We start from the raw sequence: 21,236 nt of genomic DNA on the forward strand, positions 1-21,236 counted from the left end.
TCTTGACTAACACACTGGACAGGCAAAGAGGGTTCTATTGGCACTGCCACTGAATAGCTTCCTTTGTGAATTTGAGCACTTTGCTTAAACTTTGTTGCCCTATCTCTACAATTAAGATAATGCTTACCTACCTCAGTCACAGGGTATGTGTGAGGGTTAATTTAACATTAGTAAAGTGCTCTGCAAATCTTAGAAAGTGACATAAGTGCAAGGTATTATTATTACAGCTGGATGAATTGGTGTCTGATAAAATAACTAACGTAAAACTTGAAACAAATATTTTTTGCTATGTGAAGCACTCACTGTAGTGATAAGTGCCAAAGAAATGCCCATTAGAAAATTAATAATGGTCTTGAGCTGGAACATGTCCAGCACAAATGGAATCTATAGAGAATCTAGTTGCCAAACTAACAAGTCTCACACTGAACACATGCTAATTGAAATTCACAGAGGTTCAAAATTTTGCCAAATAAGGGAGATTTGCACAGGAACAGCAAAAAGGCACTTCCCTGACACCAGGTCGTCCCCTGAAAACTTGCAAATACTTATCCCAAAGCCTGGGATGGCTTGGGCTTCTCAATGTAATGGTTTTAACAATTTGTTATGGGCAAGACAACATAAATGGTTGAACTATTTTTTGCTGAATTTTTCTAAAAACAACCATTTCCTGTGGCAGACACCCAGCATGAAAAATTTTACCTTGAAACACTTAAAAGTTTGGCAGAGTTATAAGCAACTGAAAACAGCACCTTATAACGGGGAGTGTCAGACAACCTACCCGCTCTACCTGTAACAAGGCCCCGATTCCCCAGCTGCTCTGTGTGGCAGATCCCCGACCTATCACCCCTAGTCCCACTGACATCAGCTTGCAGGACTGGGATCTAAATGTTGACAGCTGAGTGGAAATATTAGTTTAATAACAGTCCTTAGCACTTCCATACAGCCTTGCCAACACTTCAACAAAATTGCTTTAGAAAAATCTAAAATGGTCCAACCATTATTTTTAAATAATAGACCCAGCCACTGCACTATTTAGGGAAACCTTTAGGGGTTACTTTCAAATAATCCATGCAGAGTGAAGGTTACACTTTCTTTGTATTTATTTTATTAGCTGACTGGAGCCTTCCCTGGGCAGGAAAACAAAGCGGAGCAAAGAACTTCTTTAAGGAGCAACAACTTAGCACAGGGTAGGAGGCGGGGCGAGCCTGGAGATTTGAGTGTAAACTCCCGGGCGCCGAAGCGGCGGTGGGTGGAGGGTGCAATGCAAGCAGCAGTGTCAGGAAGTTGCTGCTGGTCAGTTCCTGTGCCCCGGGGGAGCGGCTGGGGCGGAGCAGTCGCTGCTGTTGGAGCGGGGAGGGCCGGGCAGCGCCGCACGAGCTGGAGGCTCTGTCCCCGGGCAGCGGCAGCGGCAGCCGCGTGAGTAGCCCGGCGCGGGATCGGTGTGTTAGCAGCTCCGCGGTGCCCCTGCTTCGCTTCGCTTGGGGCCAGGCACTGGGTTGTCTAGAAGAGGCCCCGGTTTCAAGCAGCAGTGCCCGCTTTCCTTCTGGGGCCACCAGGGCGCTGGAGCTGGCACCAGGGCACGCAGCGGAGTCTGCACAAGCGGGTGGGTGTCGGTGTAAGAGGCGGTGGAATAGCCCCAGAACAAATCCGGTGTAAACTTAATAGCCCCGAGCCTGTGCCACGCAGGTGAGAGCAAGAGAGGTCCTTTTTGACGTATTTAGCGATAGACCGTTCACTGACTGGGGCTGGTGTGACGCGGAGCAAATACTGCAAAAGAGCGTTTGACAAATGACTCCACAAAAGGCAGGGAGGTTTCTTTTTCAAAGAAAACCCACCACAGACTCGGTGACCAGCATGTGTGTGCAGTTTTACAGTCTTCGCCCCATAGAGAACAGGCCTGATTTAATTAAGTGCCACAAAGTGATAAATAATCAGAAGTGGCTGTCTGGAGATGCTTTGTCTTTCCACCATTGGTTTCATAGGCTCCCCATGACTGACACATCTACACCCTGTTTCCACTAAGAATTTATTATTCAGAGTTAGTTGTATTGTTGCACCTAGGAGCCCCAGTCTTGAACCAAGACCCTACTGGTAGGTACTGTACAAACAGAACACAAAGAGGGTCCCTGCCCCAAGGAGCTTACAATCTAAGTACAAGACAGCAACCGATAGCTGCATACAGACGGACTGCTGGGGAAATTCAAGGAATCGATATTACTGGCCGTGGCCTCAGTACTCAAGCAGCTTAACCCCTGTGAAGGTTTCATAAGCATCATGGGAAAAGGGAGTTTCCAGCTGGTTTAGGAGGAGGATAAAAGATAATGAGTTAGTTTTGTGGATGTTTGTAGGGAGTTCTTTACAGGCATGAGGGCATATAATGGAAAAAAGAATGCAGGTGCTTGTTTGAAAATTAAACAAGTGAGCAATGGAGACCAATACTGTGGGCCAGTTGGAAACAGGAGATGGCTTTTCAATGCTGAATGAGAGTGGATAGGTAGAGGGGGGACAGTTAAGGCTACATTTTAGTCATGGGTATTTTTAGTAAAAGTCATGGACAGGTTACAGGCAATAAACAAAAATTCACAGCTGATGACCTGTCCATGACTTTTACTATAAATACCCCAATGGTGTTTTGGGGGGCTCAGGGGTGCTGCTGCTGCTTTGGGGGGCTCCAGGGTGCCACTGCTGCTTTGGGGGTGGGTGGCCTGGGGCCCTGTGGCTGCTCTGGCATCCCCTGGGGCAAGCTGCCTGGGGCTGCGTGAGCAGCGGCTGGCTCCAGGCCTGCTCCAGCTGCTCAGCCCTGGGGCCAGCTGTATCACAACTGCAGAAGTCACAGAGGTTCCGGAAAGTCACAGAATCCGTGACAGACTCGCAGCCTTAGGGATAGTCTGTAAAGGGCTTTGAAAGGGAAGACGTGATGTTTACATTTGATATGATAGAAAGGGGGAGACACCAGTGGAGGGTTGCAAAGAGAGGGGTGACATGGTCAAAGTGACAAGCTAGGAAGATGATCTTTGCAGTAGCATTCTGATTGGATAAGAGCAGGCCACGATTGCATTTGTCAAAGCCACAGAAAAGGATGTTGCAGTAACTGAGACACAAGATGAGAGCCTGTGTTTTAGCTGTGTGGATGGATCAGAAAAGCTGCATCTTAGGGATATTATGTAGAAAGAATCTGCAATGCTTAGATATAGCCTGGGCATGAGGACTCCTGGATGGCAGGAGAGAGATCACTTAATCATTGCCTGTTGGGTTCACTCCCTCTGGGGCACCTGGCATTGGCCACTGTTGGTAGACAGGATACTGGGCTAGATGGACCTTTGGTCTGACCCAGTACAGCCATTCTTATGTTCTTGACTTAGAGAGAGGCATGAGGCAAAGTTGACAGCCAGGTTACAGGCCGAAATGGTGATGTTGTCCACGGTGATCAAGAAAGGAAATAGCTGGGAGGTCTTATGAGAAGTGGGGATGGGGAGCTAAGAACTCTCTTTGAGCTTGAGCTGACAGCTGGGATAGCCTGTCTCTCCCACATCCTCGTGGATAAGATTTTAGTTCTGACAAAAGGAGACAGGTCTGAAGTAGAAGATAGATCTGTAAATCATCTGCAGAGAGATGGTAGGTGACTGTGTGTGGATGAGATTATCCAGAGATAAGGTGTAGCGAACAGAAGGGAGACACTGAAGGAGGGTTTAGAGAGGTAGGAGAAAACTGATTCATAAACATTATCAGAAATCCTCCCAATAGTTGTGTAGCACTGGTGCAGCTCCACCAGTGACAGCCATGGGGTGAGCTCTATTGTATGCCAGCAGCATACATTTTTACCATTGTGCCCTAAATGGGAAATCTTGGCCCTTATTTTTACCAACGACATAAGTAGATATAACTACATGCACACAAGCAACTTGTTTGTCCAGTAAACTTGCTTCTCAGAGTAGAACAGCATTCATTTTCTGTAATCCAGTACTTGTTCTGACCTCATTGAAGGATGATGCACACAGCATATCAGTAAATGAAATTGTACATGCTACAATATGCATCTTAGTGTTGCAAATAATGTTAAATAAATATTTTATACAATAGCAGTTTCTATAATGTAGATGTTTGCAAATACACTTCGTATTAATGTAAAGAAATCTTAGCCTTTTCCAGCACACTTATTATGCCTTGTCATTAGTTATAAAACAACCACCTTTCTGTTTTTGCTAATTATATGCTTACATACAGAATATGTATAGTAGCTATCTTAAGTTACCTTCACTGGTCAATGTGATCAAATCCATAAAAAACAAATAATTTGTATTAAAATATAAATTAGATTACCCAATACTGTACTACAATTTCTGCCTTTAATTGATTTCTGATTTTCAGCAGCTATGGTCAAATAACTTGATCACTGGCCCTGGGAGAGATCCATTTGGTCAACAGGAAGATCACAATTCTGAAGGAAATAATAAAAAAAAGCAGAGCACAGGCAAGACAGACACTGGAGGCCAAGTATTTTAAGAAGTAGAGGCCCACTGGTGGGCACAAAGATGAGTGTGGCATGGTTTTGCACACATTCAAGCAATTTGTGTGTGCAGACAGAGGTTTAGCCATTTGGCAGTCCATTGTTCAATGTGTATTTGTGGGAGTTGCATACACAAGTAGACCTGCAGTTCTGTGCAGAACTTGGATACTTTATCAAAATTTGTCCCTGAAAATAAAATCCATGATAAACTCATTTGTATTGTTCAGAAGTGGTTACTGAAATTCTAGAACTTTCTGTGCATTATATATGCTTTTATTATGCTCTTTAGAAGTCTTCTAGATAACTTTATCCTCTACTTATTGCAATCAAAGTGATAGGAATGGACATTCAGATTAAGCAAGCGGTAGCGTAAATGTCATTTGTAAATGGCAAATTAGACGTTTTGGCATGTCTATATATTTAACATATGCTTTCCTTTAACAGAAAGCATAAGCCTCAAACCCATGTAGATTATTTGCTAGCCAAGTTATTATTAACAGTGACTGAGAAACTTTTCTAATAAAATCTGACTTCCAATCTGTAGAGGATATTGAGAATTCAGAAAATATCTTCAAAAAGAAAGGAGGACAATGGGAAAGAAAATTCTTTAAGAATCTTTTCCCCCCTCTTGAAGTAGAATGGATCACTTCACTCTAAAGTTTTCTTTGATAGCTCAAATGAAGACATTTAAAATCCTACTTTATGATAACTAGCCATTATATACAAGATTGCATGTCTTTCAGAAAGACAGCTGTGTTTCACAGCTATTACAGCATTATACTGTATGTCAGTATGCTTTGAATTTGGAATATATATCTGGTCAAAGTCAAGAATGTTGACTCAATATATTTTTAAGGGTGTAATTCCATTGTCTGCAACCAAAAATAGGTCCCTGTACATTACCATGAAATGATATCTTTAATCTCACCTAGGATGGAGTACTGTAGGACAGTAGCATTTTCTTAAAGTTTTATAATTAAGGGCGGGGGGGGAAGAGATGTGGGAGATTGTGCTGATAGTTTATTCTCAGAACATTTTCTGTAACAGCGTGCACAGATTTTGTAACATTCTCCTATTGAAGTGAATACTAAAATGGTGTTACAGAATATGCATATAACGAATTAATTCTGACATAAAAATTGGGTTTTCTCTCAAGACTTTTTTTTTTTTTTTTTTTTTTTTAAGTATGCTGTGTGCCCTTGGAAAAAGTAGTACTTCAAGACTTTATGAACTGCAGTACGTTTAGGATCTTTTAACTTGTTTAGAATTCCAGGAAAAATACTCCACCCCTACTATTTATTAACCTTCTGTCTGAAAAGGAAAGAGCACTCTACCAAGGCTACTGCTAATCCAGTACCACGCACATTTTTGAGCCAAGACTACCAGTCATGACATCATTTGGGGATCAAATAATGGGTCACTGGCAAAACTTTAAATATGTACTCACAAATGGTCAGTTGGCAAGTTCCTTTCATGAGCAGAGGCATCAGCAAAATGAACCTGATAAGTCTGGTAAGTTTCACTGGTGCTGTTCATAATAAGTTGGATAGGAGTAAAACTGACCAAATTGTGTAAATTTTGCTTAGCTGCTGGTCCGGAAAACTGAGTAGTAGCAGAGGCTGGGCAGAGAGATTCAGAAAGGAAGAGTCCCCAGAAATGAGAAAAGGAGGTTCCCAAAAATGGGGCTAGAGAAGAGAAAAGGAAAACAATGATGGGGAGGGAGTTAGGATGGAGGAGGCTAATGCAAATGGAATCGAAAACATGGGGGTGGGAGGGAGAAGCACCTAGAACTGGGGATGAGGAAGGGAGTATAGAAGAAGTTCCCCCTTCCCTTCTCATAGCCAAGAGGGACTTTGTTGTGGGGCAAAAGAGAGAGAGAGAAAGCAGCAGCAACTTCAAATTTGAGACACCATACAAGAGATAGAGCCCCTAAGTAAGGTCCTTCAGCACCCCCATTTACTCCAACTGTTGGGCACTGGGATTCCTCATCCCAGCACTGCCCTGTGTCTCTGCTTGAGGGACTATCCTTCATACCAGCATCTCACAAGTTAAATATCATGTAAAAGGGACCAGATTAACAGCAATTTCATTTTCCTATGTGACCAGAGCTAGGTGTGAATGAGGAACTCCAGAAGAAAGGCTATTCAAATACAGCACCCAGCTGAGCCACCAGTCTGTTTTCTTACATTTAATGACTGCATGTTTTCCTGCTTAGATAGCGCCTTCTTCCCCACTTCTGCTTTTTTACCATATTCAGCGTGTGGATCTAGATTTACAGGCTGAAGATCAACTGGAGAATAAGTATGTAACCATTATACAATAATGACAGGTTTCAGAGTAGCAGCCATGTTGTTCTTTTTGCGGATACAGACTAGGAGTACTTGTGGCACCTTAGAGACTAACACATTTATTAGAGCATAAGCTTTCGTGGGCTACAGCCCACTTCTTCGGATGCATCCAAAGAAGCGGGCTGTAGCCCACGAAAGCTTATGCTCTAATAAATTTGTTAGTCTCTAAGGTGCCACAAGTACTCCTGTTCATTATACAATAATTTCTGTAACAGTAATTGTGTAGTTCTGAGTTTTCTAGAACAGTCACAAACACACAAAGCTGCAATAGTGTTTGGCCCGTGGCCCATGGATTTCTGAAATGTGCTAACAGCTATGCTAGTATGCAATAAAGAGATGAAGATAGGCTGTTTCTGCCTATCTACCTCCACGGTTGTTCTTTTTGGCCATGCATCCATATTAGATATCTAGATTAGAGCAGCTGCAATCTGCTCTTTTATTCAAATTTAACATAGCTTATGTGATCCTGACAGGTTACCAGTGCAGTCCCTTGCATAAAGGTACTTGTGATTTGTCCAGGGAATCTCGGTTGCTCTATCAAATGTGTCTCGGGATCCTCGGTCTTAAATTTTATTTATATGTCCACACAGTATTCACAAACACTGCAACTGCACATGCAACTGCTGTAATTAACTGCACACTCGGCTATGCACAGAGAATCATGAAAAAGTGGACCTCACTAGTCAGATCCAAATATATTCATAATTATGGGTACAGTACATTCAGAGCCATGGAGGTAGAGTACATCAGTGTCTTGAAGTTGAGATTATTTAACAAAGTGTCATTATTAAAAATACTAAGTTGAAAAAAGTCAGACATGCGTATCTTTTCTTTAGCTTTATAAACAGCTAATTAACTAGTTAAAGTTAGTTTCAGCTTCACAGTTTATGCTGAAAAGTAGGATTTATTTGCTGGAGGAGACTATTTATAGATTCGTCCAATTTGTCTTTCTGGAATGTAGTAGACATTCTGGAAGATAAACTTGGAAGAGGCCAAGTTTATCTTCCAAACATTATATTTGTCAAGTTATTAACATCTCTTTACAGTATGGAGAAAAAAGGGATTTTGGCATTAGCAAGCTCCTTTGCTTCCTGTTTAGGTATTGCTGATCCTGAGAAGGATCTTTAAATGTCAAAAAGTGCTCCCAGAATGACTGTACTGATAGGTTTTTCACTAATTGTTTAGCAGTTTAATTTCATCATTAAAAAACACCCACCAAAAAAAAAAAAAAAAATCCCACATGCCACAGATTTTCCCCACGTTGAGTGAAATCTGTGGGGCATCTGCACAACATGATCCTTCCCCTACTTCAGTTTACAAGAGGGAAAGGAAAGATACAGATTGGACTTTTGCACTCTGCATAGCAGTGGAACCAGTGCATTCTACCTACCAATGGTGCAGACCAGGCTTAGGGACTGGTTGGTCACATTATGGAATCCGGATACTATTCAGGGCAAGTGTGCACTACAGTGCTATATCAGTGCAGCTGCACTGATGCAGCTGTAGCATGTCTGGTGAAGACATGAACGTCTCCTGCCGACATAGTGCCGGTGTGGACAGCGCAAAACTTGCGTTGCTTGTGGGGAGGGGGTTTCACACCCCTGCGTGATGTAAGTTAGATCGACTTAAGCGATACTGTAGAGCTGCCCAAGAGTTACCTGAATTCGTGTGTGAATTGGTGAGAATATATGTGGCCCAATGATTGATGTTAATATCTGGGGTACTTACCTTTTATTAGTTTGCTGCTGACTGGAACTAGACTTTACATCCCCATCTATCCTTCAGCACATTCAATAAGCTATTACTTGGTTTTATCCAAAACTTTGTTTCATTTCACCAGAAGGAGAATTAACACAGAAGCCAATACAGAGAGCCTCCGCTGGGCCGGATCCTCAATTGTTCTTCAGGAGCTGTAGTCAGTTCCCTCGCACAGGTTGGGGCAGCTATTGTAACCTGCATTAGCTTCCCTAAGGGACTATTTTGGGAACCAGGGACTTCAGGGCTCCTCTGTGCTGTGGCAGCTCTATACCATCTGATGACATCTTCCCCCAACCCCATATAGGTTTTAGAGATGCTGTGTGGCAATAGAGCAGCATAAAATGGGTGGAACACAGCACACAATTGGGATCATTGACTTTAATAGGGTTACTTCCAATTTATACAAGTATAACTGCTGAGTAGGGCCCCACTATCTCACACCACACAAGCAAATAAACCAGAGTCCAGGGCTCCTGCTCTTCTTTAGGCTACATGGCTGTAAGTTCCATGGAAGGCATGTGGGAAACAAGTTTGATTTGCAATGTAAAGGTTGAAATTCCTTAGCATTTTCAGCTGTGTCTAGCATCTATTAATAAGTAATGACATTTAAGCTCACTCATATTTGAATTGCACATAAGTTAATATTACTACTTGTGCATTGGATGTTATGGAAACCACAACTCATAGGCTTGAGGAGTTGGCAGTGTAGTGATTCATTAGCATCAATAATAATCCTGGTCAATGAAGACCTATTCTTGAACTCAGAAAATACTGCTTTCTTGGTTTCACTTAAAAAATACACAGATTTAAATATTATTTTTAATGACAAACTTGGCTGTTGGGTTGGTAGCAGAAGTATTTTGCCAAGTTTTAAAATTAATACAAACTATTTAATTTGACATTTTTATCTTGGATGCAAGTAGGTCCACATGCTGCATTTTATCATTCCAAACATATCCAGTTTTGGGTAGACTTTCACTGCTATTGTGGACATAAAAATTCCTAAATATGACTGCTGAGGCCAGTTATTGTCAATCAGATTTTCACATTGCTAAGCTCACCTCTTCAGTTATGTAAAACCCTGTACAAACAGATTGCCATATGGCTCAAGAGAACAAGTTTGTGGCTGCCTATCATGGGGTACTCACTCAGTGCCAGTGGTGTCTCCTCCCAGCTGCCCTGGGGAATAGCTGTCCAGTGCCTCCCTCTGTGGTCTCTCCTCCATTTTCTTTTCTCTCTGCAACCCCTCTCTCGCTCCAGAAGTTGCAGCTTCTTTTTTGTGACTCAGCCGGCCAGGTCACCATGGAGACTCTCCTTCTGGGGAAATAGAGTCACACTGGACCTGCTGCCCAAGATCTGCCACTTTGTCAGTGGCTGGTAAGGGAACACAGGCCCACCCACTACTCCAGGTTCCAGCCCAGGGACCCTACAATGTGCAGCCAAGCTCTACTCAGCTTTCAACCTTGCTGCTCCCTACTCTGCCTCCCATAGGTTTTCTTCCACCAGCACCAGAATCAGGCAGGTCAGGGGACCATGCCCACTTTTTAAGATGGACATAGTTTGGGGAGGTAGGGAGGCGTTGCCCCTCTAAACTGCAAGGCTTGGGAAAGTGCAGAGTGGCTCCAGCAGGGGCTGCGCTTTGCAGCAGGGGAGCTGATCACAATGCTGCAGATGCTGGATGGCAGCTGGTGGGAAGAGCAGGAGGAGGATGGGCTGCACAGCTGGTTCCTAGGGAGCTATGTGCCACCGCTAGAGGTAGCAGACCAACTACCTGGGGGTAGGGGAGGGAATGCAGGAGTTAGGGGAGAACGGGCACAGGAATCTGATTTTGGCCTGGCCTCCCCTCTCTTCTACAAAGATTCCAGTGCCTTTGTTTTCCTCTTCACCCTTCTCTCTCCTGAGTCCACCCTTCTCTCAGGGTTAGGTTCCTACTCTTTCCCCTCTAGTACACAGAGGGTGGCTGCAGACTTCCTGGCTGTAGCCTTTTCTGTTGCCAGCTTCCTGAGTTCATACTAGCCCAGCCCACACCCGTTCAGCTGAGCTTCTTCCACCAATCAGGGGTTGCTTCTTCAGCCTAAACCCCTCATGTGTGGTCTATCACACTAATTGGTCCTTCTCAGCTTCCTTTTGGTGCTGGTGTAGGATGAACACCCCATCACACTGCCTAAGGACTTCTAGTCAACACTAATGGCACTGTGTTGTGTATCACATTCACGTGGAACTTTGTGGTGAGAACAAAGATACAACTCCGATCCTCCTGCTCCAGAAGACCTTGCCAGTTGAATTACAGGAGAATGTCTGTTAGCAGTATAGAGCATATGACACACAGTTGAGCAGCTGATTCCATCCTGAAGAAGTAGTGGAACACAATCACAACAGCCTGTGCATTACAATGTATTTCATTTCAAACTCCTTCTTTTGCACGTTTGTGACAAGTCCAAATTCTTTTCCAGCATCTGAAAGTAGGCCATCAAGTTACAGATAAACCACTTTTGCAAGGTTGTGATTTAGCACATTAGACATAACTTCCCTTTTTTAGCAGATATAACTCTCATCTGTGGCACATGTTCTGCTTAAGACTCTCCTGGGAGCATGGCAAATTGTTCTTACCTTGCTTCCCCAAAAAAGACAAAAGTCCTAGACAGTGCAGTCAGGATAATGGATCACTATTGGTATGGTTTTTCATTTAGGAAGAAAATTAACTAACTTAATATAATGTTCAGATTCACAGTTCTTCCAATATATTATTTTGTTCTTGTGTCATGGGAGGGTCTGTTGGGCAAATTACCTCTCTGTAAAGTCTTTTCTTCGTTGAAAAACTGCTCCTTTAGCTTTAAGAAGCTGGACTTCATGTTTTTCTTAACTCGCCTAACATATTGACTGAGCCCTACTTTACAGTATTAATGCTCCAAGTTTAGGGCACACTTCAACTCAGTTCTATTTAATAGGGTTCTTGGAATATGCTTTTCATACACAGCTTAGTATTCCTTTTGCTCTGTGTTGTGCCCCTCACTTAACACAGCTTTCAAATACATTCAAATGAAATATAAAGTTATCATCTATAGTTAGCAAAAGCCAATGTAAATTTTGTCCAAATAAGAACAGTAGGATTTGACTCTATGTAAAATGGGTGGGTGGTCCTAGTGCAGTTTCTAATGAATAGATATCCACAATAACCACCATCAGAATTGACATCTTTGCTGACAATCGTAACTCAAAGGCCAAAGAATGAATAGGCATGGAGTATAAAGAAGTCTCTCAATCCTACAGGTGATCCTTAGAAGCCAAGGTTAAGACTCATTGGTAGGCTATTATGGAGAAAGCAGTGCTATTCATGCTCTTGTATGGGTGAAGGTTTTCAGTATCCAATATGGCATACTGCACCTGCACTAACTTCACTTAAAAAAACCACAACCAGACAGACTCTAAAGCCATCAACATCTTTCATCAATTAGTTTGCTCTTGCAGAAAGAACGAGACAATTTGCACGCTCTTAACGTTAAATCATCTTGACTGTAGTTTGTTGTTGTTGTTTTTTTACTTGCTGCAGGAAGCATTATTTTAACATTCTGATTAGATACAGAACTAGTTTGATGGAATAATTTTGAGTAAGTAGAATATTTTGTGTCAAGCAAATCAGCAAGATTACAGTGGTTCAAAGCATAGCACTTTGCATTCTGTTAGTATTGTGTAATTCTTACTGGCATATGTCTAGTTAAAACATTGTAATGTATTTATGTCAGCATTTGTGTTAGAGAATTTAGCAAAGGCACTGCAGCAAGAAAATGAAATCTAAATTTTAAATAGAGCTTCTTGGATTACATTAAATTGATAATATGGCTGCTGCATCGTAAAACTTTGTTTTTTTGTTTTTTTTTAAGATTAATATGTGGAGGCTGTGAACACAGAAGTGTTGTGAAAATGGTTTGCTTGAGTTTGTATTTCAGAACTCCCATGGAACCACCACTTCTGCCTTATTATTGGATTTTCTGAGCTATAGCTTAGTGAAATATTAAACCGTACTATGCATGTAATTTCTGTTTTTTGTTTTAACAGGATAAAAGATGCTTAGGTTTGAGAGTACGGCAAAGCAGCTAGCAAAATATTCTTCTAGGCCACTATGGAGACGACTATGTGCAGCCACTACAAATATACCAGTATTAACTTTGTTCACCAAGGTAAAAAATTAGTTTGTAAAGCCAGACAGGAGGGCCTAAATATCAGCCTTCCAGGAACTGTAGGTTCAAATAGATCCCAGACGGAAAGGCTCAGCCCTTAATCTTTTAGAGGTAGAGAGATTTAGTTCCATGCAGCTTACTGTGTGGGCATCGTTTGGGTGAGACCTTATAGTTTGGTTCTACTCTATGACTCTAGAAGTGGCAAGAGGGAGCTGTAGGATTATTGTGGCTCAGTGACTCCTTAGCCTGTGGACCCAGTTTACAAGTTAAAAGTTCTTTTATTTAAGAATATGTCTACACAGCAGCTGGGAGGGCGCTTCTCAGCATAAGCAGACAGACATGCTGGCTCTGCTCAAGCTAGCTTGCTAAAATTACAGTGGGGCCATAGTGGCATGGAAGGCTGCTTGGGCTAGCCACCCAAGTACAATCATGCCCAACCCCCACGTACATATTTGGATGGGTAGCCCAAGCTACTGCCAGTGCTGTCACGGCCACACTATCTTTAGCACATTAGTTCGAATAAAGCTAGCACAAGTGCCTGCCCATACCGAGAAGCACCCTCTCTGCTACTGTGTAGAGTACACCGTAAGTGGCTTGACCTGGGATTGGAAGGTAAAGGTGAGTTCTTGATCATATATCACTATCCTAACTGAAGTGTTGATGGCCAATTAGGCCCTCAATGACACCTGTGCAAAATCCGTGTCAGTCAGCCTGAAAAGGTTTAACATTAGTTCTATCAATGATGCACCAGGAGAAATAAAACCCAACCATTCCCTCTTTGTTTTGGTGGCTCTGCAGTGCTAACAGGAGTAAAAAGCAATAAGTAGTTTCTGTCTGAAGACTGAGCAGATAGGACTCTGAATGCACCCAGCAAGCACATCAGTTAAGCAGGAATGGGGGCTATTTGTATATAGTCACATTTCAATGTAGAACCTTAACTGAGATCCTGTGTTCTTTGCAGAAGTATTAATGATCCCACTTCACTTTTCATAGGAAGGAGTTTCATTTGGTGCCTTTGGCTAAAGTTTTACCTTCTGCACATTGTTTTTGTAGCATGTTATTTATTGATTTTGATTGGCGATCCCTCGATTCGAGATGATCTCTACCATGGATTTACATATAGGTCTTGAGATGACTCAGGAGTCCGATACTGGTGCATGTATACAGATTGCAAAATGCTCTAAGATGAAAGTTTCTATGTAAGTGTAAACTGTTGTGAATTTTAAATAAAATGGAAAAAGTGTGAATTTTCTGAGAGAAGATGAGACTGGAGAGGCTTCCTTATCATTGAGTAATGTTTGTTTTTTTCTACCCAACCTGGAAAAAAGTGAAATTATATTACAAAAGTGCAGACTTTCTGGAAAAAGAAAAGTCAGCACTTGTTTCTTAATCAGTGGAATGTGTGTTATGAGAGGAAACATACTTTAAAGTCCCAGCTCTGTCTCTGCCATCTGATCCAGCACTGTGCTTTTTCATAATCCAAAGGGCAATAACGTAGGCAGTATTGGCATTCATTTTAGAGATTAATAATTGGAAAAAGCTCTTTTGAATGATTATTGTGCATACATACTGATTAGCAATTTGAAATTCTGTGACCAAATTTCTGATAGCAAAGTTGAAACAGTTTTCTAAACTGGCCTCTTTTGTTGAATACATGCTTAAGGTAAAGTACTTTTCACGTCTCACAGAACGTGTCATAGCACTGGCATTTACAAAACAAGATATCACTAAACTGCAGGCTGCTTTTAATAAACTGATTTGTGCTCTCAGTTTATCCCCATTCACCCCAGGCTTGTGTTTTTTGTTTTGTTTTGTTTTTAAGTAAGGACAGGAGTAAGTATGAATGAGGCTCAGCATAAGTGAGAATGTATTGTATAAATAAAAACTGCTCCTTTCAGCCTCTTCTGTTGCCCAGCACATCTGGATATCTCTTCTGTATTAAATTCAAATTCTGTTTGCAGCTAGGGCAATTGAACATATATGCAAGCTGCTGAATGTCCCATTAAAGCAGTTTAAAGTCTGTTTGCAGAGACTCTTGGCTAGTCAGAGCACAGAATTATTTCTGGGCATGGTTCCCATTGGAACTCAATGCTGGCTTTATTAAAGGAGTAAAGTGCCATGACTTGCTTTGTTACTTAGCACTTGTCCACACACAGAGACTGGAAATGAAATAGCTAAATAGTTTTAGATCCAAACCTTTACTTATTTCAATACAAGGCTTGGTTTATTTAACTGTAGTTCAATCAAAATAATAGACCCCTTAATCCAAAATAAGTGTCCCTACACAGACTTGCATCAAAATATCTGAAAGTGTGAATTCAAACTGATAAAAGCCTGGTCTAAATACACAGTTTCCCCAGTTAACTTAAAAGTGTGATTCTGCCTTTAATCTGGTGCAAATTTGTGTGTGGACAATCTTATATCAGTTTAAACCTGGTTTAAATTGTGCCTGTAAATGTATAGCTACACTGATAGGAGTATCCAAGCACCAAGTTGCACTGTTTTAACTAAGTCAGGTCTTTAACCAATTCAAATTCTAATGGTGCAACCTGCATGCTTAGACAAGCTCTAAGGCCGTGGCTACACTCGAAACTTGAAAGCGCTGCTGCGGGAGCGCTTTGAAGTGCGAGTGTAGTTGCGCGTGAGAGCTCTCCCAGCGCTGCAGGTACTCCACCTCCACGAGGGGATAAGCTTACAGCGCTGGGAGCACGGCGGCACTGTTTACACTGTAACTTGCTGCGCTTGGGGGGGTGTTTTTTCACACCCCTGAGCGAGAAAGTTGCAGCGCTGTAAAGCACCGTGTAGCCAAGCCCTTAGTAAGGAGAAATGGTGCATCTCTGTCTGCCTTTCTGCCCCTACCAGCTCATTTTACCAGCTCCACTACCTTAGCAATCTTTCTTTCAGTGATAAGCCATAAAGAGTTGAGCATCCCGTAGGTTTAGTTTGAAGAGTCTAGTCTGTTACAACAGATTACATGCCACAAAATTCTGTCAGCCCTTCTCAATAACACATACGCTCAGCTGATTCACCATCACCAGTTCTTCCACAAGTTACAAACAACAGCAGCTGCACCCCAAACTTGTCCTTTAGCACCTTGCATAGGGTTTCAAACATTAAGGGTGTGTCTTCACTGTCTAGCCTACCTGACCCTACCCAAGCTAGCTTGACTGCAGCTAGCACGGGTAACAATAGCAGTGAAGAGAGCACAGCACAGGCAAGTGAGCCAAGTGTGTATCTAGGTAGGGTCCATGCTGCGCTTGTATTATCTGCGCTGAAGCCTATACTGCATTGTCTTCACTGCTGTTACTCACAAGCTGAATTCAATCTAGCTCTGGTAGACTACACAGCAAAAGGTGTGCAGAGACTAGACATACCCTAAGAAAGCTTTGGGGAGGGAGGAAAGGAATAGACATTTTCCATCTGTGAACAGTACTTCATGGCAAAGAGACAGAACCATCATGTTTTTCCTGACTATATTTTGTGTTAAATTACTATATGCCAAACAATGTACACTGATGTTTATCTGGAGTGACTCCAGGGAAGTCAAGTTTTCCAGTTATACATTGAGGAAGTGACTGTAGAAATCAACCCTATGACTATCCTATAACTTGTCTTCAGAACCATGCAGCTGTGTCAGCTTTTAGAACTTGCAACGTTTCAAAAATATATTTATTGTGGTCACAAATTAAAGGTAGAGTCAAAAATCTTAGAGGTGTTGACCGGATGAAAAAGGAGATTTCCTTTTTATTACTTATATAAAAGAGAATTTACACTCTTGCAATCTATGCTGTGCAGATTAAAGTGAGATTTTGAAAATGATGTGGCAATGAGGAGAGAACCAGCATTTGGAATAATGATAGCATGTAACATACCTAGAAACAAGTTAACAGAATAATCTGCATGTCTTATTCTTTTAAGATGATCTGCATATTTTCCTTTAGGACCCGTGCCCTCTGTGTGATGAAGCAAAAGAAGTGCTTGAGCCATATAAAAACAGGGTAATGAAATACAATACTGTGTATATTATATAGAAAGAATAGTTTCTAGGGGACCTTTCTTTGTAAAAGAAAAATCGCTTGATGTTATTTGCAGCATTAGTCTATCTTGGGCAACCTTTTCAAGAAAGTTTTAGCACTGATTTCCTAAAACTCTTTTTTCAAAAGTATTTTCAGACTCTGTGGCTCAAGTAAGTGTTAGCAAACTAAACCAATGAATACAATGTTGCAGCTATTTAAAAAGCTTTTGCTACTATAACAGGGGTTCTCAAACTGGAGGTTGGGACCCCTCAGGGGGTCATGGGGTTATTATAAGGGGGGGTCGCGAGCTGTCAGCCTCCACCCTGAACCCTGCTTTGCATCCAGCATTTATAATGGTGTTAAATATATAAAAAAATGTTTAATTTATAAGGGGGGGGGTTGCACTCAGAGGCTTGCTATGTGAAGAGGGTCACCAGTACAAAAGTTTGAGATCCACTGTACTAGAATATACATATATCTCAGGTTTATAATGCAGTTTGCAGCAAAACTGTTGAGGCAGGTCCATCAAATATTCTTTGCTCTGTGTCACTTGAGAGTACTTTCCCACCATCCTCTCCAACTAATATTCTGTCAACTGCCTGTAGTGCACTTTGACCAGTTTTTGAACCCCAGTTGCTTGAATTTAAAGCAAGTGGTGCCAGCAATATTAGACACAAAGAAATGCTGCACCCATGAGCAAAACAAAAAATGACTGTCGACCCACCTGCAGAAAGAAAATGACTAAGATCATATGTGGTACAGTTTCTCACTGGAAATCCAGGGAACCATGCTGGGCTAAACATTCAGATGGTCGTTGGAAGTACACAAGCAAAGTTTGTGGCTACATCCATTTTCTGCCTGCAAAATCTGTGTTTCCATGCCAGGGCAAATATAGAGGGCCTGCTGAAAATGTGACCCATCTTGTTAAAGTAAATCTGAAATGTGATGAAAGACAGCAGCTATTTTTTTTTAAGTGTCCAATGTTATAAAATGTTTAACATTTAGTTCTTTTCTTTCAAAGTTTATTTTGCAGGAAGTGGATATCACCCTTCCAGAGAACGCAGTGTGGTATGACAGATATAAGTATGACATACCTGTCTTCCATTTAAATGGGCAGTTCCTAATGAAGCATCGGGTAGATGTTAAAAAATTTGAGAACCAGCTTGTGAAGCTAGAGTTTCAAAATGGTGAAAACCAGTGAAGGAAATGCAGCTATTCTGAGATTGGATTGAAGGGATTTTGAACAAATGGTTTGAAACTGTTGCATATATTATCAAACCACATTTTCTTTGGAATGTAATGTACATATTTAACATTCAAATTTTAGTTATTTGATTTGTATTCCATTTTGTAGTAATGATGAAGCTCATCTGACTGAATAGCAACTCTTCATCTGCTATCCTAGATGGTTTTGTTTTTCAATGAGAGAATAAGTGCTATTCCATAGCAGCAGATAAAATGAAATGCACTTTCAGATCATTCATACACCCTGCACTGACAATAAAGGAATGTTTAAGTTATGTCTGTATCAAGTTTCTTTTGTAAGACTTTCAGAGTGTATCCCAAATGCTCATTTTGATGTAGAGGTGTTATAAGTGGGGGTGGGGGGATAAAAAAAAAATCAGACTTATACTCTTTATAGAATTATACCTTATAGAGACCTGGATTTAGTTGTTATTCACCTGTGAAAATTGCGTGGGTGTTTTTTTTTTTTTAATGGGATGAACATGTTACACTTAAGCCTAAAATGTCCGCTTATGTTAAACAGGGAGATTTGAGCTCTTTAGTACTCAAGTAAAAGTATAAGTGAAAGTTAAATTGAACCAAGAGTGCCCAATTTTTCCTTGAAACAAGATTTAACACTGCAAACATGCCTTTCTGTGCTAGCTGCCACCTTCATGTTACTCTCTGGAATTAAAACACCTTAAGAGTTTCCTTGTAAATCTGCTGGCATGAGATAAGGTAGCTTCTCCCTTAGGCTCAGGCTACACTATTAAAAAGAAAACATGCTAGCATGCGGTTCTCTACCACAATTAGGGATGCCCCTGTCATACCAGGGCTTTTTCTTAATTTGCCAGGGGGCACAGAAAACATGATTCTGTAATCGTATTATAGGAACAATACTTGGATTTAGGGTTAACAGTCTTTTCGGTAGTGTAGATTGGCCCTTACGTTCTCTGACAGAACACAAGAAAATGACATTTTAGTCCCATCTGTGACTTCGCTGTATCTTAATTTAGGACTGGCAAGCTTCTACTAGTGCATTTTTGCATCACAGAGCAGAAAAGAATAATGTGGGTAGATGGAACTCCTATAGTCTATAGTACTAACTAAATAGTACTGGAAAAGTGATTTTTTTCAGTCTATTTAATCAATCCATCCATCCAAAAAGTAACGTAATTACTACATTTCTGTTCTCTTCAGCACTGTTGTATCTGAGCACCTTCCAGAATTAGGAAATTAAACAAGAAACCTGTCTTATCAAAAGGTGGGTCTTCATTTTCAATCCTTAAGAAAATTCCAAACAAGGACACACACACTAAGCACCAGACAGACTTACCAAATTAAGATCAAGCATTCACTACTGAATTTCACACTAGTTTTCAGAGTCACAGAACTTAAGAAACCTGTGCCCTCTCTGAGTCCTGCAGAAAGGTGGGCATCATTAATGAAAGAGGCAGGAATGTAATTGAAACTATATTCAATTAACAAAAACCCACAGTAAAAACATGTACTTAACCCAATCGCGTAGGCTTGTTTTGGAGAATTCTCCCTCAACAACTCAGATTAGCCATTTGACATAGAAGGTAACAGAAGGGCTTGTTCCCTCATGAGTCTGAGAGTATACCCAGCTGTTGCATCTGTATAACACCCTATCACCCTGGCCTTTGATAAACTACTTCTTCCCCTTTTTATTCTTAGGTCCACTCTGCCACTTCCTTGGCCTTGATTCTCAGCTATCTTGCCCCTGTCATGACTACTTACACCTGTGCAAAGCAAGTACAAAGGGTATGGAAAATATTAGCACATCAGAACTTTGCACAGGTGTAAGTGATTGCACCAGGGCCAAATTAAAGGCATTGTATCATAACACACACACACACACACACACACACCCCCCAACCAAATCCACAACCAGTTTCAACACCCATTGTATCAAAGCACCCTTCCTGCACTGGATGTTGAAAAACAGGTCTGCCCCACCCATAGTCATATTCAACCACCGAGGGGGTGTTCTTAGAAGGGAAGTAATTTCTTTGTATTTGTGCAAGGCCAGGGAGACTTTATAGCATTTAGGCTACCCCTTAAAGAAGCATATTCAGAGGGTGCCTTTAAAACATGGGTCTGAATTGCCTCTATGTCAGCACACAAGTGCTAATTGGTTCCTTTCCACAATATACGAAAATTTCACAGAGCCAGAGTTTTTCCCTACTAGTTTTTTGTGATAAAATAATAGCACTGTATAGCGCATTTCATCAGTAAATTTCAAAAAGACAAAGCATTGTTACCCCTATTTTACAGATGGCATAGAGAAGTATGAGATTTGCCCTGTTTCACAAGATTAGTCAGTGGCAGAACTTGGAATAGTCAACAAGTCATAGCTATCCCTGAGATAGCAGTATTTTCCCTTGTTTTTATGATATCTTCTGTGTGGGAAATCTCAGGAGCAAAAGTAAACCTTTCTGATCAGGTCAGAAGATAATGACTTGTCTGTGCCTTATTCATTAACACTGAGAGTGGGGAGTTTTATTGTTAACTACACATGGTATTTTTCTAATACTTTGTATTTTAATGTGAATGCTAACAAGATTTATAATAGCATTATTTTCATGGATCACAAATGAAATTCTTATCTCTGGGCTAACTTGTACTGAGGAGATGGAAGCTTCACAATGGTCAACCAGATGGACTTCCTAAAATAAAATCAATCTAGCTTAATAAGAGGTTGCCTCTCTCCAACCCTTCCTCCTAGGCAGGATCAGAGCTGATTCTGCATTCCTTATGCTTTCCCATACTAAATTTCTGTTCATAGATTCATAGATTTTAAGGTCAGAAGGGACCATTATGATCATCTAGTCTGACCTCCTGCACAATGCAGGCCACAGAATCTCATCCACCCACTCCTGTATCAAACTTATGTCTGAGCCATTGAAGTCCTCAAATCATGGTTTAAAGACTTCAAGGTGCAGAGAATCTTCCAGCAAGTGACCCATGCCCCATGCTGCAGAGGAAGGCGAAAAAACCCCAGGGCCTCTGCCAATGTGAGGAAAATTCCTTCCCAACCCAAAATATGGCGATCAGCTAAACCCTGAGCATGTGGGCAAGACTCACCAGCCAGACACCTAGGAAAGAATTCTCTGTAGTAACTCAGATCCCACCCCATCTAACATCCCATCATAGGCCATTAGGCATATTTACTGCTAATAGG

General features: G+C 41.3%; 1 protein-coding gene across 5 annotated transcripts; it reads left to right on the plus strand.

Moving 5' to 3' along the window:
- Positions 1-1,401: 1,401 nt before the first annotated feature.
- CUNH5orf63 (chromosome unknown C5orf63 homolog) lies at positions 1,402-18,327 on the plus strand. Of its 5 annotated transcripts, none has more exons than XM_024193365.3 (4): positions 1,402-1,416; positions 12,670-12,791; positions 16,733-16,789; positions 17,829-18,327. In XM_024193365.3, exons 2-4 carry the CDS (start codon positions 12,678-12,680, stop codon positions 18,006-18,008), a joined length of 351 nt encoding a protein of 116 aa, XP_024049133.2. In that variant the 5' UTR covers positions 1,402-1,416; positions 12,670-12,677; the 3' UTR covers positions 18,009-18,327. The 5 variants fall into 5 exon arrangements, with proteins under 5 accessions (XP_024049133.2, XP_024049135.2, XP_024049134.2 ...); XM_024193367.2 differs by lacking the exon at positions 1,402-1,416 and adding an exon at positions 1,443-1,603; XM_024193366.2 differs by lacking the exon at positions 1,402-1,416 and adding an exon at positions 1,627-1,686.
- The last annotated feature ends 2,909 nt before the right edge of the window (positions 18,328-21,236 follow it).

The sequence above is a fragment of the Terrapene carolina genome, unplaced genomic scaffold (genome assembly GCF_002925995.2).
Source record: "Terrapene carolina triunguis isolate 2854851 unplaced genomic scaffold, T_m_triunguis-2.0 Scaffold113, whole genome shotgun sequence".
NCBI classification, from domain to species: domain Eukaryota; kingdom Metazoa; phylum Chordata; order Testudines; family Emydidae; genus Terrapene; species Terrapene triunguis.